This window comes from Herpailurus yagouaroundi, unplaced genomic scaffold (genome assembly GCF_014898765.1).
Source record: "Herpailurus yagouaroundi ecotype Mexico unplaced genomic scaffold, PumYag 77, whole genome shotgun sequence".
Taxonomy (NCBI): Eukaryota; Metazoa; Chordata; class Mammalia; order Carnivora; family Felidae; genus Herpailurus; species Herpailurus yagouaroundi.
In genome coordinates, this window is record NW_024412388.1 from 94726615 (window position 1) to 94753801 (window position 27187).

Below are 27187 nucleotides of genomic sequence, written 5' to 3' on the forward strand. Positions count from 1 at the left end.
GTGTAACAGGATCCGGCTGGCCAGGTTCCCTTGAAGTTTGGGGCTTTACTGGAGTCAGCCAGGAGGTCCGGGTCAAGCTTCTGCTGCACGGTGCCATTGCCCGCGCTGTTCCGATGGTGCAGACCAGGAGCACAGACTTCCAGAGGCGGCTCCTTCCCCTAGTAAAGTGATTACCGAGCCGGGTAATTTACATCCCTAGAAAGACACAGGGCAACTGCAGGCCGGGGTGTACGTGTGTTTAATTTTAAATCCTCCAACCTCCCCTTAACGAGGAGGTGCTTTGAAACACAGCAGCATGTTGATATCCTTCAAAGGGCTCATTTCCTTGGTGCTTTATTTCTTTAAGGGAAAGCCTGAGAGACGGATGGGGAATGGCAGGAGCAGGGGAGGGTTTGCCTCCCCCGCTCGCATCGTGCAGACATTATCTGCTGTAAAACTGTCACCGGAGGATGGAGAACTGGCTCTTGGCTGCAGTGGCCCTCAGATAATGTCAGTGCTGAGCGATGACCCAGCATTTGTTGGCACTAAGCAAACACCTCTAGGGCTTTAGTGCCAGAATCCTTAGCAGAACCTGGTCAGCGCTCCTGCCTGGGGAATGAAGGTCCAGATGTGGGGCTGGTGTTCAGGGTCCCCATGGTGAGAGCTCTAACCTTTTGGTTTTTTTTTGTTTTGTTTATGTTTTATTGTTTTCTTGTTGTTGTTTGTTTTCTGTTTTCGTTTTGCAAGCATTAATGTCCCTTTTAATCACTAAGGGTTCTGTAAACATACAGAGAATGGTTCGGTAGGTCTGGGGTGGGCCTGGCATTCTGCATTTCTTTTCTTTTTTTTTTTTTTAAGTTTTCTTTTATTCATTTTTGAGAGAGAGAGAGAGAGAGAGCTCAAGGGAGAGAGGCAGCGAAGGAGGGTGAGAGAGAGAATCCCAAGCAGTTTCCACACCATCGGCACAGAGTCCAGCGCGGGGCTAGAACCCACGAACCATGAGGTCACAACCCGGGCAGAAACCCAGAGTGGGACGCTTAATCAGCTGAGCCACCCGGGTGCCCTCTGCATTTCTAACAAGCTCCCTGTGATGCTGCTGGCCCATGCGCTGTATTTTGAACAGAAAGACCCCAGAGAAGGCAGACACTGGTTTCCCAGGGTCCCACCAGATGGTTCGGCTACATAGCTAGAGCTCAGGAGGGCTGGGACTTGGCCACAAACCTGCACCACTGGGAGGAGAGGGCTGTGGGGGCCTCAGAAGAGCCTGGAACACTTCAGGATATGCGGTTACGAAAGGGGGCAGTGGCATCATGGATGCCCCTTTATTTGGGTTTGGTGGGTGGGTTGGCCCCTCCTACCCCATTAGGTTTGCCTTTCAGGCATGCTCAGGCACGGCCTGTGAGAAAACTGAGTCTGCAGACTTTGAGCCCCTCGGTGGGTGCCCCCTGACAGGGAGAAAGACAAACGCAACATTCCAGGCCACTCACAGCCCAGCCTCTGAGTATGTGCCCGGAGTGATGGCGGATCTGGGTCCGCTCGGGCTCCCCACCTCTCTGGGGTGGTCAGCTGATCCTCCCCTGCTCACCTGGTCTCACAGGTCCCTGGATGAGAAGGAGCTGACAGCAGCTGAGCCCCACCTTCTCTGAGTGCCGGGGAACGGGGCTGCGTGGCCCAGGCGGCACCAATGCCTAAGAACAGCAAGGTGACCCAGCGTGAGCACAGCAGTGAGCATGTCACGGAGTCGGTGGCCGACCTGCTGGCCCTCGAGGAGCCCGTGGACTACAAGCAGAGCATCCTGAACGTGGCAGGTGAGGCCGGCGGCAAGCAGAAGGTGGCAGAGGAGGAGCTGGACGCGGAGGACCGGCCGGCCTGGAACAGCAAGCTGCAGTACATCCTGGCCCAGATCGGCTTCTCCGTGGGCCTGGGCAACATCTGGAGGTTCCCCTACCTGTGCCAGAAAAATGGAGGCGGTAAGAGGCAGCCCTGCCTACCCCAGGGGGGCCTTGCAAAGGGGCCGGGCTGAGGGGTGGAAAGGGACACCCCTTTGCTGATGCAGAATTGGAGCCCTCATAGGGTGGAGCTCGGGAGTCCAGAGGAAGGCTCCCCAGAAATAGCTAATGGTTCATAGCTACCAAGAAGCTGTCAGGCATGATGATGATAAGAACGTGGGCTCTGGCCTGGGACTGCCTGGGCACAAACCCCAGTGCAGCCAGCCGGCATTGCAGCCCTGTACAAGTTGCTTGATCTCTCTGTGCCTCTCTGTCATCATCTGTAAAATGGGAATAATAGTAGATCCTGCCTTACAGCAAAGTTGGGAGGATTTGGTGAGCCTTATGTGTGGAATGCTTAACACCGTTATCTGACGCATAGTAAAGAGCAACTGTTGGCCATGACACTTAAAGGCTTAGCAGGTGCCAGGCACTGCTCAACGCTTACCGGATATTAGGCCGAAATGCATGAAACTGCTGATATTTAAGTGTCTGGGACCAACCAAAGCACCAATTTCATACAGTTCAGCCATCGAATCCCCCTACTCCCTGTGTGAGGAAGGAGTTACTATCCTCATGGTAGAGACTGCAAAATTGAGGCACAGAGAGGTTAGGTATCTCGCTCAAGGTCACACAGCTAGTGATAAAGTAAGGATTCTAACCAGAACAGCTTGGCCCCCAGAGTCTGAGCATACCTGCTGCCTCCCAGGGAGGAGGAGGCCTTGCACTGCCCCCCGAGTTTTAATCCGCCTACAGGATCTTGCCCCTGGAATCAAACCCCTTCTACTAACCACTTCTAGCCACCCAGGTGGGTAGCAGCCCCCCGGGCCCTTATCCTCTGGCCCGTCTGAGGCAGGCTGGAATGTTTCAAAGGTAATTTGTTTTGAAACCAGGGTAAAACTAACAGAAAATAAACACAGAAAAACCTAGCAGGCTGAAAACAAGGACATTTACAAGCTCGGACATCTGGTCCTGGGAAAGTGATTGGAGCCAGCAGAGAGCCCTTGTGCCTCCTAGTCCCTGTGGCCTGGGACTGCCACACTCCAGCCTGATGGGTGGCCACAGCTTTGTAGGCATTCTCACCTGACTCCTTTTCTCTCTGCTCTGTGCGACTCTGGCCATGTAGCCTCTCCCAGAGATGCAGCCCCATTCAGGGATGCTCCCTCCTCTGCAGAACACTCTCTCGTCCAGAGGCCGAGCCTGGCTGGAGACTTCCCTTCTTTCCAATTTCTGTTGAAGGGTGGGAAGTGAGCATGCCCCCTTGAGCCGGTGTAACTGAGGCCAGAGGCTTTTATCTTGCCACTATGGCACCGTTTATTCACTGTATGCTCTCCATGCTTTGAAAGGTCTTCCCCCCACCTCTAATAAAGCAATAAATAGCTACCAATTAGAGCTTTTCGCCTATATCGCATGGCCAGACTCAGGTCACTGAGTTGATATAACTCTCAGGATTTTGAGCTCCCCATGACTCATTCCTGCCCCCATCCTTCCCCCCTCTCTGATTCCTAGAGTCCCTTTCTATCTCTGCCTTTGACTCCAGTATTCTACGGGGTTTATGATAAGTCATCTTAAATATTTTTTGGAAGGGGATAAATTATCATGTTTCACATACAGGAAAGAGACAACTATTCGGTCCAAGAGTGGAAGCTCTGTGGTTCCGAGCCGTGAAGGATCGAGTCCAACTTTGCTTAAATCTGGGTGGGAACTCTGGAGCTCTGCTTAGCGCGACTAGATGCTGACCGTTTCTTTATTCTGTGTCCTCTTAGTTTGCTTTTTTTTCCCTGTTTATCTCTATGAAAAAGAGGCAAATGTTCATCAAGTGCTTACTAAGGGGTAAGGAAGTCAGTGAATCCTTGAAACAGCCCTGTGCCATAGGGGTAGAGTTGAAGCATGTGAAATGACCATTTTTATAAGTCAAAAATGGTCAGAGATCAGCAGTTTCATGTGGTTCTACCTAATGTTATTATCCTTTTTTAGGCAGAGGACAAAACGGTGGTGTAGAGAGATCAGGTAATTGGTCCAGAGTCACACAGCTAGTAAGTGGCAGAGCCAGGATTCAAGCCTAGGGGGTCTGGCCCCCCCCCCCCCCCCCAAGATCTCAGCCCCTACTTAGTACGCATCTCAACAGGCTGAGACCAAGGTGGTGCTTCAAAGCCCAGAAATAACCTCAGGGTGTGCCGGAAGCAAGACCTAGAATATAGACCAGGACAGAGACTGGAGAGATCCAGGAGGCCTCAGAGATCACACAATCTACCTTCCTAGAGCCATGTTCTGTGGAACTTCTAACACCGTGCACAACACTCCTGGCTGTTCAGGCTGACGACCTGAAGCTCCGGAACGTCCCTGAAACGTCAAAGGAGATCAATCTAGTTGTGCCTCCAGGTTGTATTTTCTAAGGTGGTAGAGGGTGCGTTTCCAAAGGATCTCAGCAAAGGTTGATAAGAAAAACACCTCTGCCTAACCAGCAATTCTCACCCAGCCCCCAGCCCCCGAGCGCTGCGCGTGGCTAGGCCGTGGCACGGTCAGGAGAATTGCAGCCAAGTCAGTGCCCTGGGCCTGGCGCAGGCGACCGGCCCGAGGGGCAGGTGGCGGGTTGCCAGGGACCGGTCTCTGCTGCGGGGCCGCTCTTTGGACAGCACGGATGTGGAGGCTTTCCCTGGTTCTTTGGGGCAGAGGAGAGAAGCATCCCCAGAGGATGCCAGCCTACTCTTCTGCTACCCCGAAACCCATCTTTCTGCGCATCTTGCGCCACCCAAGGGTATGTGGGTGAAATACGAAACTAGGGAGGCTGTGTCCCTGTGCTTTTCTGCATGTCAATTCTCTCCTCTCTCATTTCCCCGAAACCCCGGACCAGGAGACAGAACCGCGAGTCCTTCGGGCCCACCCTCTTTTCAGGCTGCTTGTTAGCGACACGTGGAATTTACGTGAACGTGTGACTGTATGCGTGTGGATGTTTAATGAATCAGATGCTGTTGTGTAAGGTTTGGTGGGTTACCTCCCCTGGAGGACTTTCCTGATGAGTTCTGTCTGACCCCTCCCTCAGCATGCGTGTGCTCGGTTGGCTCTGTGTGACTGGTCCGTGTGTATGTGTGTGTACACGTGCTGACATTGCTCGTGTGAACCTGAGGGTCTTGCCTTCCAGACTGTGAGCTCTCCTGGGATAGCGGCTGTGCCTTCTTTCACCCAAGTACCCACCCCCCGCACCCCCCACATGCCAAGCGCATGGTAAGCCTACAGTCAACAGCCGACTGTTGCCGAGCGCTGGGCCTTGTGCCCAAGAGACGCCTGATCCCCCCGGGTTCTTTGGCAGAGCGCACACATACGGATGTCATGTTATGGGGGCCAGAGCCATGTGGCTGGGGGTCTTCTGGATGCTCCAAGCTGGCAAGGCTTGGTCTGGGGTTGCTGGGTGGCCATGATGGCACTGGTGACGGGGGCTGTGTGACAGCATTGCTAACAGGACTGGGTTGCTGGCACGTCTCTCAGCAGGGATCGCTCATCTGTGTCCAGACACGATTTTAATTCTCCTGCTAACTGCCCTGTCACTTGGAATTGAGATTGTGTCTGCAGTGAGGCCAGGGACAGTGAGTTTAATTTCTCATCTGGAATCTTTATCAAGATCCATCCTGTCTATCTGTTATGATCCTCTCGGCCGTGCTTTTCTGAACTGCTAATTTCTCCCTCGTTCCTCCCAATTAGCTGTAGATTAATGGTGATGCTGGTCAGACCCTCTCTCCCTGGAGAGCTTCCAAAAGCTCCGCTTCCCTGGAGCTACCCGGTCTGCTGTGTCAGCATCTGCTTCAGATGCGGGGAGGGCTGTGCTCCGGGGCTGTGCCTCTGGGGGACGAGGGAGCAGGGTCCACTCCATCTGGGGCTGCTTCTCTGTGGGCGGGAGGGGGTGTGAACAGGTGTCCACAGAGTATGTTGGGAGGGGAGAGTGTGTCTATTTGTGATTTGATGTGTGGATTCCTGAGAGTGCGGCATCTGTCTGTCTGTCTGTCCATCTCTGAATCCAACCTTGTGAGCGAGAGGCATGGACCTACATCTAGATCCCCCCTTAGCATTTCAGGGCAGAGGAGTCAAGGGGGAGAAGGAGGGCCTGGGCGGCCAGTGTGTGGTGGGCCACACGTATGAGCCAGACCATTCCTGGAGGAGCACAGGACCGCTGGCACTTTGGGGGTGATCAGAGATGTGGGCAGGTCTGCAGGACATGGCCGTCCTCCTTTACCGTGGTGCCGTGCTCCGGACACCCCGTGACGCTCCTCTCTCCTCCCCAGGTGCCTACCTGGTGCCCTACCTCGTGCTACTGATCATCATCGGGATCCCACTCTTCTTCCTGGAGCTGGCTGTGGGCCAGAGGATCCGCCGTGGCAGCATTGGTGTGTGGCACTACGTGTGCCCCCGCTTGGGGGGCATCGGCTTCTCCAGCTGCATAGTGAGTCGGAGGCAGACACTGGGCACTTAACCGGCAGGCAGAGGGGCCGCTCTGGGGTACGGGGCTTGTAGACCGGAGTCTTGGGCCAGGGCGAGGGCAGGAGGGAGACCCTCAGCGTGAGAATTGTTTCCAGCCGGTGTCTCAGGGCCACACAGTGCCTAAATTACTGCCCGAGGCAGGATATAATATTGGGAATTGTTGCCAAGGAGGAGAGGCTGGGACATCGTCTCGAGGGGGTGCCTGGGACATCTCAGCCGAAGTTCTCCGTGGACACGTGGACCAGTCCCAGATGCCTGTGCTTCCCAGCCCATCAGCTCCCCGTGAGAGAGGCCCTTCCTCTCTCCTTGACTGAGGAGTATTTCAGTTGGGCAGGTGTGTGGCGGGAATAGGCAGTCCTGGGGCGTGGGGGTTCCTTGCCACTTTGCTGTGCACATGAGCAGCGTTGGAGAAGGTCTCAGATGAGAGCCTGTGGCCAACCCGGCTTTGGAACAGCGGGAGCCGGGGACACCCCACGGGCCTGGATGGGGAACTCCGTGAGGCTCATTTACGGGCCTGGAGGTGAGGTTCCGCTTAGCTCTCGAGGTGAGGAAACTGAGCTTCCCTTATGGGCAGAGCCCATGGGTGCATGTGTTCACACCTGCCTCTGGAAGGGACTGAGCATTCCGTTAGGCCTGGTAGCATGGCCAGCCCAAACCTGTCTTAGGCAGAGACTGGGGGAGGGTCTGTGTGGCTCCCACAGTCATGGCGGGCATCACCTCTGCCCAGGGAGACACGGCCAAGTACAGCATACCCTGCCGGGGCTGGTCGTGTGTACGCACGTGAGTGTGAATGGGTCTCCCCTTGGCCTGAAAGCACCCAAGTGAAAGAAGTGGGGGTCCCTCTCCCTCGATATTGCGGTTAAGGTGTGCCGTCCGAGCGTCTGCTCCTGCATGCCAGGGCTCGTGAAATTGACGCGGTAAGGGGCCCTCGGCGCTCATGCCGATCAGCATTACCAAGCAGGCCGCTGGAGGCGGAAGGGGCCTCTCGGCATCCAGAGCGGATACGGCCAACCCCCGAGCGTGAAAGCATTGCTTTCTGAGAAACCACTCGGACCCTCGGTCAGAATCCGTGCACTCCTATCTCAAATGCAATTCTGCCAAGGGTAGCGATCATGTTTCCGAGACATGGAAAGTGACATCTTTCTGGAGGCGGGCTGCTGACAGTACCGAAGAGTGGGGTCCTGAGACGAGGGAGGACGTAGGAAACCAGGAAGAAGCATCCACGAAAGCTCAAGGAACACTGCAGTCTGGGGCCATTGTCTGTAGAGGCAAAAGGCGAGCAGGCCTCCAGGGTCCCGGAGGGCAGCTCTGGGATTGTAATCCTGAGTCATCAGGAAATGATGGGGAAGTGCTTTAAGCATTTTTAGAAGAATTTCAAACTGGAAAGGATTACCATTTTAAGAGTTCATTGCTTAAAGGAGAGATCTTTAATATCTGAAACATTCTTTTGTGGATTCCCTGAATACCAGATGAAGGGAGGATTAGGAAGAGGCCCTCAGTGCCTGTGTCTCATCCCTCCTCCCCCTCCTCCTCCTCCTCTTCCTCCAAGACTGTGAGCAGTGTTGTGTGCAGTCAGCCGGAGCCTGGGCCTAGGATGGGGAGTGGGGGTGGGGTGGAGTTGCCTGCAGCCTTCATGACCCCTCCCCCGACCATCGACCATTGTCCCCAGGTCTGCCTGTTTGTTGGGCTATATTATAATGTGATCATCGGCTGGAGCATTTTCTACTTCTTCAAGTCCTTCCAGTACCCACTGCCCTGGAGCGAATGTCCTGTCACCAGGAATGGGACTGTGGCAGGCAAGTATAGGACCTCCTGAGTATGACCAACTGGGTTCTCCAGCCAGCCTGTCTCAGGAAGGGGTGGAAGGAGCCTCAGAGGCTTAGGCAGAGATTTGAGACTTCATTGACTTGCTGTGTCGCCTTGAATAAGACACCTACCTGACCCACATTTCCTGTTCTGATGATCCTTGCCAGCCTATCCCATAGAGTTCTTATGGGGACTGAATGAAATGAGTGTAGAGAAAACTCTAGAAATTGTGACTTGTGTTTAGTTGTTACAATCCTGTGTAACTCTAACACCATCCTGTCTGGAAACAGCCTTAGTTTGCATGCCAGTCCTATAAAAGGCCAAATGATGTATCCCACCTCACAGAGGGGTAAACTGAGGTCCAGAAGCAACTTACCTGTGGTTGCACTACTGATTTAACCAAGGATCTTGGATGAGAATCCAGATGTCTGGCTCCTAGCTCAGAACCTTTCCCAGGGAACTTGAGGCCAGTTCTGCCTAACCCTTGCTGTCCTCCACCGATGGAGGCGGGCAGGGAGTGGCATGTGTGAGAATGCAGCCAGATCAGTGTGTCCCAAAGCCTCCTGGGCCCCATCTGGAGCCCCATCTGGAGGCTTCAGGGTCTGCCAGATCCTGGCTAGCCTAGAACAAGCACAGTCCCTCCCTGCTCCCCACACTCAGCTGGCCCCTCGCCCACTGCTGCCCTCGTTAGGGGTCAGGCAGAGGAGGGGGACCCAGAGCCCCGACTGAGGCACTGTGGCCTTTGCTGCTGTTTCAGTGGTGGAGGCAGAGTGTGAAAAGAGCTCAGCCACCACCTACTTCTGGTACCGAGAGGCCTTGGACATCTCCAATTCCATCTCGGAGAGCGGGGGCCTCAACTGGAAGATGACCCTGTGCCTCCTGGTGGCCTGGAGCATCGTGGGCATGGCTGTGGTCAAGGGCATCCAGTCCTCCGGGAAGGTGAGTCAGGAAGGGACTCGGGGCGGGGGGTAGAAGAGCATGGAAGGCAGGGGTCTGAGGACACTGGGATATGCTATGCAGGGTCTGTTGGGTGGGCTTGGCCTCTGAGTGGCTCAGGATGATGACACAGCCCCCCCCCCCCCCATGGAGGCGACGGGAGTGTCACTGCTGGATTATTGCCCACCAGGAGGGGGTCGGAGTGGGCTTGTGGAAAATCGTTGCTTTGAACGCTAGCCGCCTCTGTGCTCAGATAACTCAGGCCTGCTCTGCAGTCTTGAAAGGGAAAAAAAGCTGGGAGCGCTGACCCAGGGACATTCGTCTACATCCTAACCCTTAAGGTTCCTAAGCAAAAGCCCTAGAAGCATCTGCTCTGAGCACTTTTTGGTAAAACTCAGCAGCTCACCCTGTGGAAATGAAAGAGCTCTTTGAGCAGGTGCATGCTGTGAGTACAGGCACCTTGGGGCCTCGAGGACGGCTCTCCGTGGCTCTCTTGGGGTGCAGTCCAGCCAACCCACACACCTTCTCCCAGGAGCTCAGACCCCTTCCAAGTAAGGGCCCTTTCTTCTTTGGCATGTACGGTATTCATGGACTGTTGGGGCTGCAAAGGACATTAGGGACCCCGTGGCCTAATCCACTCATTCTACAGATGAGTGAACTGAGGCTCAGAGCGGGGAAGGCACCTCAGCTGAGATCAGGCAGCCAGTGCGTCCCAGAGCTGGAACTAGAGCCTTGGCCATCTGTCTGAGGCTCCAGGTGTTATAATGGACTCAAGAGTAAGGAAGTTGAGCCTTGGAAAAGTAGAGTGTTCTCCACCTCTTCCCTCTCCAAAGGCCACAAAAGTAGCTGAGACTTCGTGGCACTTATCAGGCACTGCCACATGTCTGACTGCTTTGGGTCCACAACACCCTTATGAGTTAGGAAGCATTACATCCATTTTATAGATGAGGAAATGGAGGCACACAGAGGTTAAGTGAATAGCTCGAGGTCACATGGTTGACAATGGTAGAGCCAGGATCAGGACTCAGGTGGTCTGGCTCTGGACACACCCGCTCTTTACCTCCAACACCATCCTGCCCAAACGACCCTCTTGATTTGTTTCAGCGCAGCAAACATTCCGTGAGCATCTCCTTTGTGTGGGGCTCTCTGCCAGGCACGTGCGGAATCTAGAAGTGTGCAAAAAATGCACATGCTAGAAAACAGCACACAATTTATAGTCATAAGAGGCAGGACCTTTTCTGATTTTTTGCTTGGGAGCCATGTCTGTAACCTCTGGGAAGGCTTCTGTCAAAGGAGTTCCAAGGACACGGGAGATCCTTAGGGGGTCCCCTGGAGTCAAGGATAGAAAAGCAGGCAGGAGACATGAAAACAGGAGGAGGGGAGAGGAGACGGTTCCTCACCCCCGTGGTGGCCCTTGGGGGCGGGGAGGCCACAGACCCAGCCCTACCAGCTCTTGAAAGGAGGAAACTGGCCCCAGGCACAGCCGCGCCGACTCCAGCTTGTCTGTGCTCCTGCCTTGGCTCGAGGCCAGATGTGGGGTGGGTTTGGCCCTGTGCCCAGGGGTCCCAGGGCTGCACTTTCTTCTGCCATCAGAGGAGGGCTCCTGTGCCCCAGCTGTGAGCAGGGAGGGGGGTGCCAGCTGCGGGAGGCATTCTGCCCCACAGCGGGTCCCTGTCTTCTCTGCAGGTGATGTATTTCAGCTCCCTCTTCCCCTATGTGGTGCTGGCCTGCTTCCTGGTCCGGGGGCTGCTGCTGCGAGGGGCCGTCGATGGCATCCTACACATGTTCACCCCCAAGGTAAGGGTCTGGGAGACACTGACCATGCCACAGAGCCCTGCTGGCTTCGTGCAGTTTAGCACTCACTGAGGACCTGTTACGTGTCAGGCATAGTCACGGGCCCCGGTTCCAACGAGAGGGACATCACGCCAATTTGGGTGAAATCAGGAGAAGCTTCAGGGAACGGATGACCCGGAAGCAGATCCGATTTCAGCGAGTGGCAGTAGGACATTGCAGTGAAGGGAACCGCATGAGCAATTGAGGGAAAGCACTGGGTATGCTTGAGGCAAAGGTGGGACGTCAGGTGAGACTGGGGCAGGGGGGCAGGGAGCAGTGGCAGGCTCCGTCAGGTCAGCGCATCTGTGACAGCAGGAGCCAAGAAGATGCCTAAGAAAAGAGATCTCCCCCCCCCTCCCCCCGGGAATCACAGCTTGTACCCAAATCAGGGGAACGGTGTCACTGTTTAACTCAAGATAATAGGCCGTGTGGGCAGCGATTTTACCCTGACCAAATCCATCCGTATCTTCTCTCCTTTAATCCTCCCCCTAGCCCAGTGAGGGACCACTGTGCACATGTCACAGGACACTAGCAGGGCAGTAGACATCCCGAATGTGTACACACAGGTTTCTTAATGGTGGTCTTTGCCCACCATGTGGCCTTGCCTCTCTGTTCCCCTTCAGACCACTGGCCACAGCTGGCAGAGCCAGTCCCCTGGGGAATAAGGGGATTTCAAATGCAGATTGGGATGTCCTTCAAGGTGCCCAAGCAATGTACGTTAGTAACTCCAGCTGGCAAGGCTGGGGAGGTCCACCTCCAAATGCCAGCTGATCAGTGAGCACCCAGCTCGTGGGTGAGACTCCAGTCTGTAGGCATAGGTCAGAACTCCACCGTGTTGAGCCCCTAACACTGCCATGGCACACACGTGCTCACACTCACCAGGGCTCACACAGACAGTTCATACAGATGACACTGGGAGAAGAACCCAGATCTGGTGGGGATTGAGATCCCCATTCCCTCCCAGCTCTGCCCTGCAGCTGGGAAGAGCCCCTGATGTTTGGAGGGTGGCAATGGGCAGGATACACACCGCTCTATATTCATCAGAGAGGGACTAAATTGGCCCCCAGCATTCTTAGCGGTAACATCTGAGGTTTGTATGTGAACATCCACAGAGGTCCTCTTTAGGAAGAGCCTAGCAAACCTCCTGAGGCAGGAGTGTGCCTCCCAAGCCACGTGGCTGGCATAAGGTTGTTGTGAACATGGGATGTCTGACAAAGAAGACAATAATGTGAATCTGGTTTCTTTGGGAGGGAAATGGCCGTGAGAAGAAAGCCAACAGTTTCTATGAATTACTTCAACTGTATTTTAGAATGATGATCTGTCCAACGTTTTCACTTGAATCTTTTAGTTATACTTTATTGAACCTTATAAGGAAACTGTATACTCTGGAGATGTTCATAAATGGGGAGATTCACACAGGTGTCCGGATGGGCCCCTTGGTGGGATCCATGTTGAGAGAGCCCAGTATGGAACAGATTCATGAGATGGGCTTCTGGTCCCAGCATACACAGTACCGCTCTCCGTTTGATTCAGATGCTTTTTAAAACATCCTTTTTATTTATTTTGAGAGAGATAGAGAGAGCAAGTGGGGGAGGGGCAGGGAGAGAGGGAGACAGGATCCCAGGCAGGCCCTGGGCTGATGGGGGGGCTCAAACTCACGCACCGCGAGATCATGACTTGAGCCAAAATCAAGAGTCGGATGCTTAACCAACCGAGCCACTGAGGCGCCCCTAAAACACCTTTTTAATTATGAAATATCTCAGGCATGTAACCACACATATATAATATAATAAACATTTTTAAGAGATCAAAATTACAGAGGCCATAAAGAATGCCCGTATAGCTTGACCTGATCCCATTTCTTTCCTCCCCTAAAGAAAACCACTATCCGGAATTTAGGCTTCATCCCCCTAGTACATTTTTTAAAACTTGTAATACATATTCGTGTGTGCATAAACAACGTATAGCATTTGTGCGTACTTTTAAACTTTACGTAAGTGGCATCGTATTTTATGCAACTTCCTGTGACTTGCCTCAGCTTTTATTTTTGTCCCATACTGTTATCTGAGGTTTATTTATAGTGCTGTTTGTAGTTTTGGTGTCTCCATCTCCCCTGGTGGACAGTATTCCACCATAGCACGGAACTTTATTTGTTCATTCTCTAGTTGATGATCACTTCTGTTGTTTCCAGCTTTCACTATTGCTAGTAACACTACAGTAAACATTATCACACAGGTCTTCATGTGCACAGTTTTTTTCTAGGGTGTCTAGAAAAAATTCAGGAGTAAAATTGCCATCCCAAAGGATACGCATACCTTCAGTTTTACTAGATGGTGGCCAAATTGCTCTCCAAAGTGGTGGCAACAGGGCACCTGGGTGGCTCAAGTCAGTTAAGCATCCACTTTCAGCTCAGGTCATGGTCTCACAGTTCATGGGTTCGAGCCCCGTATTGGGCTCTGTGCTGACAGCTCAGAGCCTAGAGCCTGCTTCAGATTCTGTGTCTCCCTCTCCCTCTCCCTCTCCCTCTCTCTCTGTCCTTCTCCTGCTCATGCTCTCGCTCTCTCTCTCTGCCTCTCAAAAATGAATAAACGTTACAAAAACAGCAGCAAAGTGGTGGCAACGGTCGACACTCCCACCAGTTGTAGACAAGAGTCCTTGTTGCTCCACGTTTGTTAGACCTCAATATTTGCCAATCAGATGGATGCGAGATGGTTGATGTGTACTTTGCATAACAGAGGACATTCCTCTCCAAAACCTTTTGCTGGATGTTCAGGAAACGGCGTGACGTCATGTTAGCATGTATATGGGTCAGAGCCTCCGTGAAGTGCAGTTTAAAGTAACCTGGAGGAGCCAGGTTACCAAGACCCAGCAGGTGTGGCACCTGGCCCATCTAGCTCTTGTGACTTTCAGTCTGGATAGAGCCTGCAAGTTCATCTTGAGATCTTGCTCACTGAGCAGTTCTTTGGGGCAGCTCCCACTCTTGACCTTGGATGGATGTGTTGAATGGGGAAGGGGAGACCTAAGGGCCTCAAAGGCCAAACTCTTCCATCAAGGATGCCCTTCACAGCCTGTGCTGCAGGTAAGGCCAGCAACGACGGCTGGGTGAGGGTGGACAGTTGTTCGACTGTCCATATGTGGCAGACCACTGTTGCAGAGCTGTGACTGTTCCAGGACAGGATCGGTGAGATGGGGAACCCTGAAACCATTTCAAGTCCTTGACCTAGAGCAGTGCTATAGAATGCTGGGGTCCTTGCACACAGCTTCCCAGGCTGTGCGCTCCTCCATTTAGACCGACCACCGTGCGAATGACATCTCCAGGGGTCATGCCATTTGGTAGCCATGGCAGAGTCCAAGAAGAGTTTTGTCCAGGGCATCTCAGAATCCACTCGAAAAGAGCACAGGCTGTCTGTGGATATGCTGAAAGTCCTCTTCTGAAGTCTTCCAATACCAGAAAGGATCCAAGCCGTAGGATCTGGACTTTCAGTCCATGCCCCCAAGCAGTCACTGGACGTATGGCAAATGCAGCGTGGCCAGGATACCGTGATGACCCTCTAGCATTTTTGATGGGACAGTCATTCATGTTGACGGCTAGTTAACTTCTTGGATTCCTTGGGCAACATCTCTCCTGATTACTTTCTTTCCATTCAGTGAAAAACCCAAGTCAGCATGGCGTGCCACACAATTCACCATGTGCCTTGCTCAACACAAAGTGGTAGATTGTGGTAGACTTACCACCAAAACTTTCGGAAAGTGTTTCTCAAAATCATAACTATTCGTGTCCTTTGACCCAGCAATTCCACTTCCAGTTATTTGCCCTGCAGATATATTCCCTCAAAACAAAAATGACCTGTGAACCATATTGGCCATTGTAGTACGTGTTTTAGTGGCCAAAGGTGGAAAACAATCCAAAGGACTGTCATTAATTTATCCCTTCAGTCCTCAAAGGTTCGCTGAGTGCCTGTTAGGTTCTGGACTCTGTGGTGGGTCCTGGGATCCAGTGGTGAACCAAGCAGACGAACTTCCTAGCCCTCATGGGAGTAATAAGATAATAGAAGATTAAGGACTTGCTGGGTGGTGTTGCTAAAGAGAAAAAGAAAGCAGAGAAAGGAGGAGTAGGGACGCCGGGGAGAGGGGTTGCTTCAGGTAGTGTTCAAGGAAGGCCTCCCTGAGAAAGTGGTCTTTGAGTGAAGAGAGGAGGTGGGAAGCAGGCTGTGTGGATATCTGAACGTAGCTCATTCCATTCCGGAGAGAACAATAAATGAAAAGGCCTCGAGGTTTGGAAGTGTTTGGCATCCAATTCAAGGAGGCTAAATGAGTCCGGAATGGGAGGGGAGAGAAGTAGGACATGCGGTCAAGGGGGCAGTGGGGAGCCAGAGCACGAGTGTGTTATGAGCCAAGTAGGCCTTTGGTGTCTACTCTTGTGAAACGGGAGCCACTGGAGGTGCCGAGCGAAGTAGCAACGTGATCTGACTTCCATCTTCGAAAGACCCCTCTGGCTGCCGTAGACAATCTGAGGGAGCAAGGGTGGAACAGAACGACCTGCCAGAGGGCTCCATCCAGGTGAATCCATCCAAGTTCTAGAATTCCTCCAGGTGAGAGGAGACTGTGATTTCAGCCCAGGTGATGGCAATAGGAGTGATGAGAAGTGGTCAGATTCAGGACATATTCGGGAAGTAGGGTCACACGATTTGTTGTGGAATTGGATGTGAGGGCTGAGAGAGGGACAGTGGTCAATTGGGGGATGACTCCACGGTCTTTTGCCTGAGCGACTAGAAGCACGGAGTTGAATTCATGGAGATGAGGGCAGACGGTGAGGAGAGCAGACTTGGTGGGGAACATCAAGACTACTGTTTTGGACACAGCAGGTCTAAAATGTCTAGTAGATATCCAAGCGGAGATACTGAGTAGGCAGTCGGACAGCTGAGTCTGCAGGCCAAGTGGAGATATAAACTTGGGAATCAGAGACTTTAAAGCTGTGGACTAGTGACGGTCACCTGGAGAGTGAACACTGAGAAGAGGACTGAGCAGTGAGCACCAGGGCCCAGCATTTAGAGGTTGGGGGAAGGGTAGCCAATGTGGGAGGAGAAAGAGGAGGAGGAGGAGGGGAGGGAGACATGGATACATCAATCCCAGAGGCAAAGCAGAGAAACGTCTTTAAGGAGGGAATGATCTGCCATGTCGAAAGTTGCCGAGGTCAGGCAGGTGGTAAGGACTGGGAAATGAGCAGTGCACCTGGCATCAGGGGGGGTCCCTGGAGAGAAAGAGTGCACGCGTGCGCACACACACACACACACACACACACACACACACGAGCCAGTGGGGGAGGGGCAGAGAGGGAGAGAGAGTCCCCAGCAGGGTCCTCGCTGTCCGCGCAGAGCCTGATGCGGGGCTCAATCTCACAAACTGTGAGATCATGACCTGAGCCGAAACCAAGAGTCGGACGCTCGACCGACTGAGCCACCCAGGTGCAAACCCAGGCGTTTTTCTATTAAAAAAAAAAAAAAAAAAAAAAAAAGCAGAGAAATGAGAAATGGGTGGAAACTGGAGATATCCATGGGATCGAGGGTGTTATTTCAGAACTCGGTACTATGATGACAGAACTCCATCATATGCCGCTGGTGGGAATGTGGAATGGAGCAGCCGCTTTGGCAAACAGCCTGGCAGCATCTCCAAAGGTTAGACAGAGTTAGCGTATGAGCCAGCAACTCCACTCCCAGGCGCGTTTCCAAGAGAACTAAAAACATGTTCACACAAAAACTTGTACACAAATGTTCATCGCAGCATCCTTCACAAGAGCCAAAAGGCAGAAACAGCTCAGATGTCTGTCAACTGACGAATGGAAGAATCGAGAGTCGTGTGTTTGTACGAGGGTGACTTCTTAGGCCATAAAGGGGAATGAAGTACTAACAGGTGCCACGACATTGCACGAACCTCTTTGGTCTTTGGTCTTTGGTCACCAAAGACCACATGTTGTGTGATTCCATTTACGTGAAATGGCCAGAATAGGCAAATCTGTAGAGACAGAAAGCAGATTAGTGGTTCCTTGGGGCTGGGTTTGTGAGGAGGCTGGGGGGGGGGAAAGGGGAGTGACTGTTAATGAGGATGGGCTTTCTTTTCGGGGTGATGAAGTAGTTCGAAAATTGTGGCAATGGGGCACAAGTCTGTGATGTGCTAAATACCATTAAACTTTATGCTTTTAAAATGTTTATTTTTGAGAGAGAGAGAGTGGGCGTGTGGGAGGGGCAGAGAGAGAGAGACAGAGGGTCCGAAGTGGGCTCTGTGCTGACAGCAGAGAGGCCCGCGTGGGGCTCGAACTCAAGACTCATGAACCACGAGATCATGGCCTGAGCGGAAGTCATACACTTAACCCGCTGAGCCACCCTAGGTGTCCCAAATGGTACACTTAAAAAAAAAAAAAAAAACAAAAAAAACCAAGAGTGGGAAATCAATGCTTTTGGGTGGAGGGGAACCAGAGTCCTTGAGTGAGCAGGGAGGGGGCGCCCAGTGCCCACATGGAGGAGTTGGTCTCATCGGGGAGGAACAGGAGACAAGGGCCAGCCGGTGGGCACAGGGGCTGGCAGCTGAGAAGCTGTGGTGAGGAGCTCCTCATTGTGAGAGCTCTCTCTTCCCATCGTGTCATTTTCTTCTGTGAAAGAGGAAGCAAGGGCCTCAGTTGAGAGTCCGAATGGCGGAGCGTGGTGGACGCCTAAGGAGGAGCGAGTGTGAGATGACCGTGCAGGAGACAGGGAGTGTGGGCGGCACGGAGGACAGGCTGGCGGTCAGGGGGCACACGAGTGTGCGGTGAAGCCAGCCAGCATGGCGTGGCTAACACTTCTCCAGTCCCAAGCTGGACAGTTCCCCCTAGTTTAACACCTCTGAAAGCACGCTATTCCCCACAGTTGGAGGGATACTGAGAACAATCATGTGTTTTACAGTGGATGATGCTTATGTGTGGCAGAAACCGTTACGTGCACCTGACGTACAGTCACTCATTGAAGCTCATAATAACCCTCAGGGCAGGTGTTATTTTAGCCAGTTTGCAGGGGGCGGGGGAGGTACTGATGCACAGAGAGGTTAAATAACTCATCAAAGGTCCCAAGGTGCGCCTTGCGTGATTTCTCCAGCTATGCTTAGCGGCTTGGGGGCAGGCCCAGAGTTGGTGGAAGGTTGGTTGGACTTCATCAGGGTCAGGAGGTGATAACAAGGGATGACCATGGGGAGAGGCGGCAGGGGAGTTAAGAGGGTAGCAAGGGAGCAACCAAATGATGGACCGTCAACCAAGCCAATGAAGAAGGGAAGTTACGCTACAAACAGGATGGGGGTGGTGAAAGGCAGATAGTCCCAGTATGGGTGAAGAATTTTTGGAGTCAAGATACTAGAAGGGGTGAGCTGGGAAGACGGTGCTCCGGGGTTCAGGGTCCTTGACTTTGAGGTCCTAGGTGGCGCACCGCTCTTAGATATGACAGGGGCTATGGCACAATCCTAGGAGTGGGGTGAAGGACGATCTCAATGGAAGGGAGGAGCTGAAGGGACCCAGAAACAGTGTAGGGACAGTGAAGGGACAGAGACAGTGTACTTGGAATAGCGACAACGACCTGGAGGAACAGGCAGCCCGCTGTCCGCCTCCAGGCCCGATGGCAGCCTGGGCGTGTAAGAGGACAGCCTCTACTCGAGAGGGCTGCAGGGGAGGCCTCCGGATCGGGCCCACCCTCGACCAATCAGACTCCAGTCAACAGACTGAAAATCAGGATCCCCAGGTGTGGTATCCCCAGGTGTAGGAGCTCTTGAAAGCTCCCAGTGATTCTGATGTGTGGCCAGGCTGGAGAACCACCGAGTCAGAGCAAGAAGGCATCCAGGGAAGGCTTGTGGAGATGGGGGAGTGGGGGTGACAGACTGTGAGTTCCAGGGGCCGGTGGCAGGGTGCAGGCAGTTAGGGAGGGGCAGGGCGTGAGTCAGAGCAGGGGACAGACCCAGCCATCCTGAGATGAAGTCCGGATGAAGGACAACCCAGGAGTCGTGGGAACCTTGCAGCAGCTGAGGTAAACGGGGCCCTGGGACCGAGGGACCAGGCCCAGTGGTCCCTTAGGCAGACTGTGGGAACAAGGCTGAGAGTGGGCAGGGGCTGAGGGGGGCAGCTTGCCAGAAGCCCCAGAACTCTGTGGGTTCCTAACTCAGCACGACGAGGAAGTGTCAGACTGGGGGCAGGAATACACACACACACGCAGATATATATGTTGGGGTGTGTGTGTGTGTGTGTGTGTGTGTGTGTGTGTGTTACTGATATACACATAAAATATCACTGGAAGGGCACGCAAGAATACGAACTGAGTGTCTGGATACGGGGTGGGGTAAAGGAGCCCTTACAGTGCCCTTTTGTGCCTTTTGAGTTTTAAACCATGTGTCATCGGTTGAGATGAGAGCACACGGTCTTCCGGGACAGGGGCCCGGCACAACCTCAGCTACGTGCAGCTTTGGGCATCTGCCTCTCGCTTCACTGCGTCTGGGGTCTAGACACATGAGCAGTCTTCACCAGTGAGCCAGACTGGCCCAGGGTCAAGGGTACGTGTTAACCCTTAGAGAAGTGGGGTCCTGGGAGGCACTGAGGGCCCAGGGGCAGAGATCAGTGGTAGAGCTCCTTGACCTCCACAAGCAGAGGAGGGCTTCTGGGCAGGATGACCAGGGCAAGCCAGCCTTGGGCGGGCTCTGGAGCCAGACAGTCTGGTTCCCGGCTCGTCACTCAATGGTCGGAGGGCAAGATCCCTGTGGGAACTCATTCCGTTTACTCGGCTGCGAGATGGGGCAAACCATGGTGGCTTCCCCACAACCTTGTCGGGAGAGCACGGGGGACCTGCTTCCGGTGCGCAGAGAGCGCATGGTAAGCCTTAGCGATTATTATTCTCTCCCTCGTGAAGGTGACACTGTTCTTGGGCGCTGGGAACCCGGCGCTCCAGTGCCATCTGGTGTCTCGCGGCCCCAGCTGGCTGTTGCACCGGCAGGTGCCCAGCAGGGCTGAGGAGCAAAGGCGTGTGTGCTCCAGTCACACACCAGGTCAGGCCAGGCGCTCAGAGGCTGCTTGTAGATTCCAAAAGCATCTTTGTGCCGCTGAGTCAAATGCGTGAAACACCTCGCTCTCTGCGTGAGGAAGTGACTCAGCCCTCGTGCCAAGGAAATGGCAGGAAGCTCTTGCCGTGTTTTAGGGCAGGCACCCCAAGGACGGCGCGAGCCTTGTCTTTTCGTAGGGAGAGCCCATTCCCCACCTCTCCTCTTGCGGTCACATCCTGATGTTTGGCAAGGACATCGGGCTTCCTGAGGTCTGGCCGCGGGTTCATCCTCTGTAGACCCCATGATCGGGGCCTTGTTGGAATTATGCACCAGCACCCCAGGAATCCTGATAGAGCCCCTTTAAATTCAAGGAACAACAGGATTTCCTGTTGCTCTGAACAGTCCTGAAGGTGCCTGCCTCACTTTACCCCCAGGTGGACATTGGGCATCTGGTCATCTCCATCAGCGAGAGAGCCCCTCCAAGCTGCAGGCTGGAGGGGTGTCCAGGGGCTGCTCACACAGGGCACGTGTGTCCTCAAAGGTCAAGCTTTGGCACAGACTATTTCCTGGGACCTCATTAATATCAGATTTGGAGCCACCAATTTTCTTCAAGATAATCTAGGGATGGGGAATGGGGCAAGAGGAGGTGAGATTGGCCATATGTTGGTAAATTGTTGAAACTGAGTGATGGGTACCTGGGGGCTCATTATATTTTCCTCTCCACCTTTTGTACCTTTTACAATCAATGTGCCATAATTTTTAAAAATTAGAAAAGAACAGCAAATAGATACAGTCTTAAAAACATAAACAAAATTCTTGTTCCCATCCCAGATCGTTGCATATAAGACTTGCCTACCCTGTCCTTGGAGAGTCTGTCCCCCAACTTACAGGGTCAGCTCTGATGGTGCAGTTTGGGATTACGGTGGTCTCCCTAGGGTGTGGCTGCCTCCATTTATGGAACTTGGCCCTGAAAGTGGCTGGGCCTAGGAATTTACCCATTTTGAGGCTCAGAGAGTGATGAAAATCCTGACAATGACATGTGTTTGGACCTCACAGATGGTCCAGACCCTTTTGTAAAAACTTTAGTAGGGGCGCCTGGGTGGCGCAGTCGGTTAAGCGCCCGACTTCAGCCAGGTCACGATCTCGCGGTCCGTGAGTTCGAGCCCCGCGTCGGGCTCTGGGATGATGGCTCGGAGCCTGGAGCCTGTTTCCGATTCTGTGTCTCCCTCTCTCTCTGCCCCTCCCCCGTTCATGCTCTGTCTCTCTGTGTCCCAAAAATAAATAAAAAACGTTGAAAAAAAAGTAAAACAAAACAAAACAAAACAAAAAACTTTGGTAATAACTGATATAGATGAAAACTGAAAGAATCACCAGAAGAGGAGGAGGAGGAGAAGGAAGAAGGAGGGTGGGGATGGGGGAGGGGGAGAAAAAAAGCAAGAGAGAAGAAAAGGAAAGGAAGCCAGCATTAAAATAGCCATTTTGAGAAAGCAGAGGTTTAAAGCCCTAAGGATCTTCTTGTCCTAGAAGCCTGATCCTAGCACAGAAAGGCCGGTACAATTTCACAGCGCCTGGTGTGGTCCCTCCCGCGCAGTTCACCTTGAGGAAGCAGCCTTGTCCGTCTCTCTCTCTCTCTCTCTCTCTCTCTCTCTCGCTCCCAACGCTTTCCTTCTCTCCTGTGTGTCAGACACTGCTTACACAGTGGACAGGAGATGGGCTCCACCCCTAAGAAACACAGAGTGTTGAACAGAAGGCAAACATATAAACCTGGAATGCAGGTATTGAGTGGAGCTACAAGAGCCCGAGGGCTGTGACTAGCTCTGCCGGAGGCATCAGGAAAAGCTTCAAAGAGGAGGTGATATTTGTGCTGGCCTTTAAGAAAGAAGTAGGAGTTTCACCGGTATGTGAGTAAGAGGAGCGGAATTCCAGGCAGAGGGAACAGCCTGGGCAAAGGCCAGAGGTATGAGACTGCGGGGCTTTGGAAGAGTCAGTTCGCTGCATTCGGAGATAGGAGCAAAGAGTGGAAAAAGATTTTTCAGCACACAGTGGGGAACCATCAAAGATTTTTCAGCATGCAAGGGGGACGGACAGGGCGGTGTCCATCTCAACCTACCCTCTGGCACAAAATCTGGTGCTTCTTCCTGGTGGGAACTCACCAGACCGCCCAGAGCCCGGCCGTTTTGTCTAGGTTCCCAGCCTGAGGGAAGTGCCCAGTTTCCAGCTGATTGGTAGAACTGTCATGAATGATCATTGGTGAGCATCAGTGAATGCCAGCATACCTCCCAGGCATAAGTAATCCCCCAACCATTTCTAGAACTTTCTGGGAGGATCTTTTAAAAACCCACCCAGGACAGGGGAGGTACAAAGGTCCTTGCCCCGTTGGGACAACGATTATTTTGTTCTCCTGTTTAAAATAATCTTCAAATTTCCATGCAGGCCTCTGTCTCCTTACAATGCCAAAATCCAAATAGCCCTGAAAAACAAAAGTTGTTTTTTCTTTCTCCCGGAACTCAGTTGGCGGCAAAATGACCTGAACAGATGTGAGGCTATTTATAGTCATTATTGATTCACTTGGTGTGAATTTTCATATTCTGCTACAGAAATACCAATGCGTTTGATTACAGGGTGCTGCCCCAGACCCCGCTGGGGGATTATGTAATTATGTGGCATATGCACCATATTACCTTTCTAAAATAAAGTTAGGAAGAAGAGCCCGAGTTCCAAAACCAGTCTGGCCTGGGGGCTTTTAGGTAAGGAAACGTGGGCCTGTCCTACTTTTTGTAAAGACGACATTGCAAACACAGTGGACCCTCGACAATGTGGGATAACCCTGCTCCATTTCTCCGTGCTCCACTGTGACCAATTTAAACCTCTTCCGCCTGTCTGAACGTGCCGGCTTCACCCCTAACAGGTGAGTCACCCTTCTGCGTTACGGGGTGAACAGAGCCACCAAGACAGAAACCCCCTCAGAGACAGACGCAGAACATACAAACCCACCCTGCAGCTGCCCTGTCCTGTTCTCTTGTCCTGCTCCCTCCGTGAGCAGCTCCAGGGTTCCCTGTGGAAGACAGCCCCCCTCCCCTCTAGATCCCCTGTCCTCCATCGGCCTTTACATATCAAGTCACTGCATTAAAGACAAACACATGGGACGCCTGGGTGGCTCAGTCCGTTGAGTGTCCAACTTCGGCTCAGGTCATGATCTCATGGTTCGTGGCTTTGAGCCCCGTGTTGGGCTCTGGGCTGACAGCTCAGAGCCTGGAGCCTGCTTCGGATTCTGTGTCTCCCTCTCTGTCTGCCCCTCCCCCACTCGCAGTCTGTCTCTCTCTCTCTCTCTCTCAAAAATTAAAATTAAAATTAAAAAAGCAGGGGTGCCTGGGTGGCGCAGTCGGTTAAGCGTCCGACTTCAGCCAGGTCACGATCTCGCGGTCCGCGAGTTCGAGCCCCGTGTCAGGCTCTGGGCTGATGGCTCAGAGCCTGGAGCCTGTTTCCGATTCTGTGTCTCCCTCTCTCTCTGCCCCTCCCCCGTTCATGCCCTGATCTCTCTGTCCCAAATATAAATAAACGTTGGAAAAAAAAATTAAAAAAAAATAAATAAATAAAATTGAAAAAGCAAAAACAAGATACCAAATAAAAAAGCCACACTTCCTTGATGGCCCGAACCTGCCACGTTTCTCCTCCCGTTCCAGGGCTAGCTTCTCCAAGGAGTAGATTATCTGCTTTGCCTTCGTTTCTTCCCCTCTGCTTCTCACTTTTCCTGGCATCTACGTGACTCTGGCCACATCGCTTCCCGAACGGCTCTGACGGAGCCCACCCATGACCTGCTCACCGTAGCATATTTCTCTCGGTAGACTGGGTCCCCCTCCAGCCAGGCTTGTGTCCTGTGACCTCCGGAGCCAGCCCTCTCTTGCGCTTCCTCCTGTCTGGGCTGCTGCACCTCCCTCTCTGCTGCACTGAACTTGGAGATGTTGCCCCGGCCCCTGGCTTGCCTCTTCTCCCCACCCCGGTGAGCCCTTCAGTTCCTTTCCGCACACCTACACCTCACGAGTTACATCTCTGGCTCAGCCTCTCTTCTCTGGGCTCCAGGCTCACTTGTCTGCCCGCCCACTTGACATCTCTCGCCTATCGTAAAGACACATTAAACTCAGCATTTCTACAGCTGACGTCTCGATCGGCACCGTTCCAACCCCATCAAGACCTGCCCCTTCTCCTCGGTGTCCGTCTCCACCCTCTCAGGCACGCAGGCCAGAAGCATGGCTGTCACCTTGGCATCTGACTCTCCAGCATCCCCCCACCTCCAGTCCAGAGCGAAGGTCGACTTGGTTTTTCCTGCTGAAACCTCTCCACCCTGACCCTAGGCAAGGCCATCATTACCCTGCCTGGACCCCAGAGGTGCTTCCTAACAGGGCTGCCTCACTGGCTCTGGTTTCTGTCAGAAATGCACATCTGATCACTTTTTTCCCCCCGGATTAAGTGCATTCTTGGGAGCCCTGTAAGACCTTTGATCTGACTCCTCTGCCGCCCAGCCTCACCTGTACCTCTCGCGCCTCATCCTTGCTGCTTCAGGCAGCCTGGCCTCTTTCTGTTCACACGCCCTCCTCTGTCCTGCCTTGCCTCGGGGCCTCAGCGGACGCTGTTCCCTCTGTCCGAATGCTCTTCCCTGCCCTCTTAACTTCGCTTTCTACCTCTCAGATGTCAGTTCAAGGATCCCTTCCTCAGGGGAAGCTGTCCCTGGCCTCCTGACTGGCTCAACCCCCCGCCTCCCCCCACCCAGTATTGGGTCCTGGCCTTCACAGCCCTGGTCACCTTTGCAACTTAACATCTGTTTGTGGGGTCATTTGACAATTAGAATATCAGCTCCACAGGAGCTGGGACCTTGCCTGCTCTTACTCTCTGTGGGTCCCCACACCTAGCCCCCGGCCTGACCCCCAGTAGGTGTTCCGTGTTTGATGGATGAGTGGCTGCGTGTCATATTCACAGGGAGGCCACAACACATTACTATTGAGTGTGCGGAGACAGGGAGGGGATGGGGAAGGTGTCCCCTTTGTCATGGAAGTCGGGTACTGTTAGCTCCTTAAAGCCTGGGTTCTGGGTTTTCTTGGTGGACCAAAGATGACTTTATTTTGTGCAAGGAGAGGGGACCTTAATCTCCCCCAGAACACGCATACTCGCCAGCCAGGCCTCCCTTTGTGCACTGACCCTGAAGACTCTACCACCGTGGTCCTCCTCTTCTTCCCCAGCCTGGGGCGAGGCTGGGGTGAGCCTGGGGGCGCCTCTCCCAGCCCTCCAAGCTTGCCAGCATCTTCTCAGCCAGTGGGGTGACTCCAGGCGCTCAGCTGTGCCTAGGGAGCTGCTGAGGTGGTGGGCAGATGGGCCTCCATCCTGGGCGTTAGGGCTGTAAGGTAGCACTGGGCGGAGCCTCAAGTCCAAGGCCTCAGTACGCACACGGGGAGTGGACTTGGCCACAGGCACACAGCGAGGGGCGGCCAGGACAGGACCAGTTCGGGCTTGTGCCTGCAGGGAGAGCAAACTCTCTAGAACCTCCTTGCCTCCTCGGTCACTTGGGTCGACCTCAGCAACACAGGCGCAGGAGGGATATGGTCTGGCGGGGGGGGGGGGGTTGCTAGGAGGGTGTCAGGGGCCAGCATCAGAGCATCTGTACTCGAGTCACTCCAAGCGAGTAATTTTCACCTTGGGGTGTCTGTTCACTCTTTCAAAATGTGAACAGTAATTCCTTCCCTCCACCAAAAAAAAAAAACCCAAAAAACCAAAAAACCAAAAAAACAACAACAAAAAAACCTGTCCTGACCAAGTCAGAGGCACTTTGTCCGGATTAACTTGTTATTTATGTGTCAGGCATTACTTGTTGCTGCACACCTGATCCTCACAACTGCCGTGGGAGGGATACTCTATTATTGTTCCCATTGTTCAGATGAGAAAACTGAGGCTCATAAAACAGGCACTGTCATTTTTCTAACCCTTCTAAGCTTTAAGGATGGGCGTCAGATTTAGGCCTGGGTCCATCTAACTCTACAGCCCCGTGCTGGGTCCAAGCCACGGTCCCTGTCTTGAGGGGCAAACAGTAAAAGGAAAATGGCTTCGAAAAGCACTTTGGGAATTGCCCCGTACCCTCTACAGGCTGTTGTGGTGCAGGGTTCCATCAGGTCTGAAGGCAGATGGAAGGTCAGGAAGGGGGTTTCCCCTCTCTAGGAAATGTCTGGGTTCTGTGCTTCAAGTTGGTTGGGTGGGAGGGGGGAAGGGTCTTTCTGTGACCTAGAACATGTAGAAGTGCAAGAATGAACATGGGGCCCTTATTTTTTTCCTGGGAAAAGATCAGGTGGGCAGGAGGGAGGAGCTGGTGTCCTTTTTCATGGTTTGAAGTGGAGAAGGTATCGGGGAAATACTCATGTTCTCAGTTCTCTAGTGCTGTTGTCCAGGTTGTACACTGCACAACTCTAAGAAGCACCATTCACACTATAGTCCAAGTGAATGGCCTTCCCTTGAGCTGTGCACCACACATCATACCTAATGGCCCTGAAGATATTCCTCGGTATAATAGCCCCGTGGTTAGCAAAGGTGGCAGTTCAAATGAACTGAGAAGTTACTGAGTAAGCACACAGCATTTATTTTATCTCACTTAAGCCTCACAACAATCCTCTGAAGTTAATGCTCTTGTTATCTGTGTTATGCACGTGGGGATCTGAAGTTCAGAGGGGTCAGGGGAAAACCCAAGGTCACCCAACCACAGCTTTCCCATCATGCCATGCGGCCTCTGAACTCCGGTGAGGGTGAGGAAGGGGCCGAGGTGGGAGCGCCACTGTGCGTGAATAAAACCATCATCTGTGTGTCTCTCGTCCTCCCCCGACAGCTGGACAAGATGCTGGACCCCCAGGTGTGGCGGGAGGCAGCCACACAGGTCTTCTTTGCCCTGGGGCTGGGCTTCGGGGGTGTCATCGCCTTCTCCAGCTACAACAAGCAAGATAACAACTGTCACTTCGATGCTGCACTGGTGTCCTTCATTAACTTCTTCACCTCGGTGCTGGCCACCCTCGTGGTGTTTGCCGTGCTGGGCTTCAAGGCCAACATCATGAACGAGAAGTGTGTGGTCGAGTAGGTGGCATCTTGGCTGCTGTCCC

The 27187-nt window shown here is 53.2% G+C and overlaps 1 protein-coding gene across 2 annotated transcripts in view; it reads left to right on the plus strand.

Annotated features, from left to right (window-relative positions):
* The window catches only part of SLC6A17 (solute carrier family 6 member 17), a 51945-nt gene that overhangs the window by 15719 nt on the left and 9039 nt on the right, over window positions 1–27187 (plus strand). Inside the window, exons 2-7 of one of the 2 annotated variants that reach the window (XM_040471255.1) lie at window positions 1577–1949; window positions 6245–6402; window positions 8110–8236; window positions 9004–9185; window positions 10869–10979; window positions 26920–27161. In XM_040471255.1, coding sequence (XP_040327189.1) covers window positions 1664–1949; window positions 6245–6402; window positions 8110–8236; window positions 9004–9185; window positions 10869–10979; window positions 26920–27161 — 1106 coding nt within the window. In that variant the 5' untranslated portion in view covers window positions 1577–1663. Of the gene's footprint in view, window positions 1–1576; window positions 1950–6244; window positions 6403–8109; window positions 8237–9003; window positions 9186–10868; window positions 10980–26919; window positions 27162–27187 lie in introns of those variants that run through there. The other variant, XM_040471256.1, reaches the window with a different exon arrangement.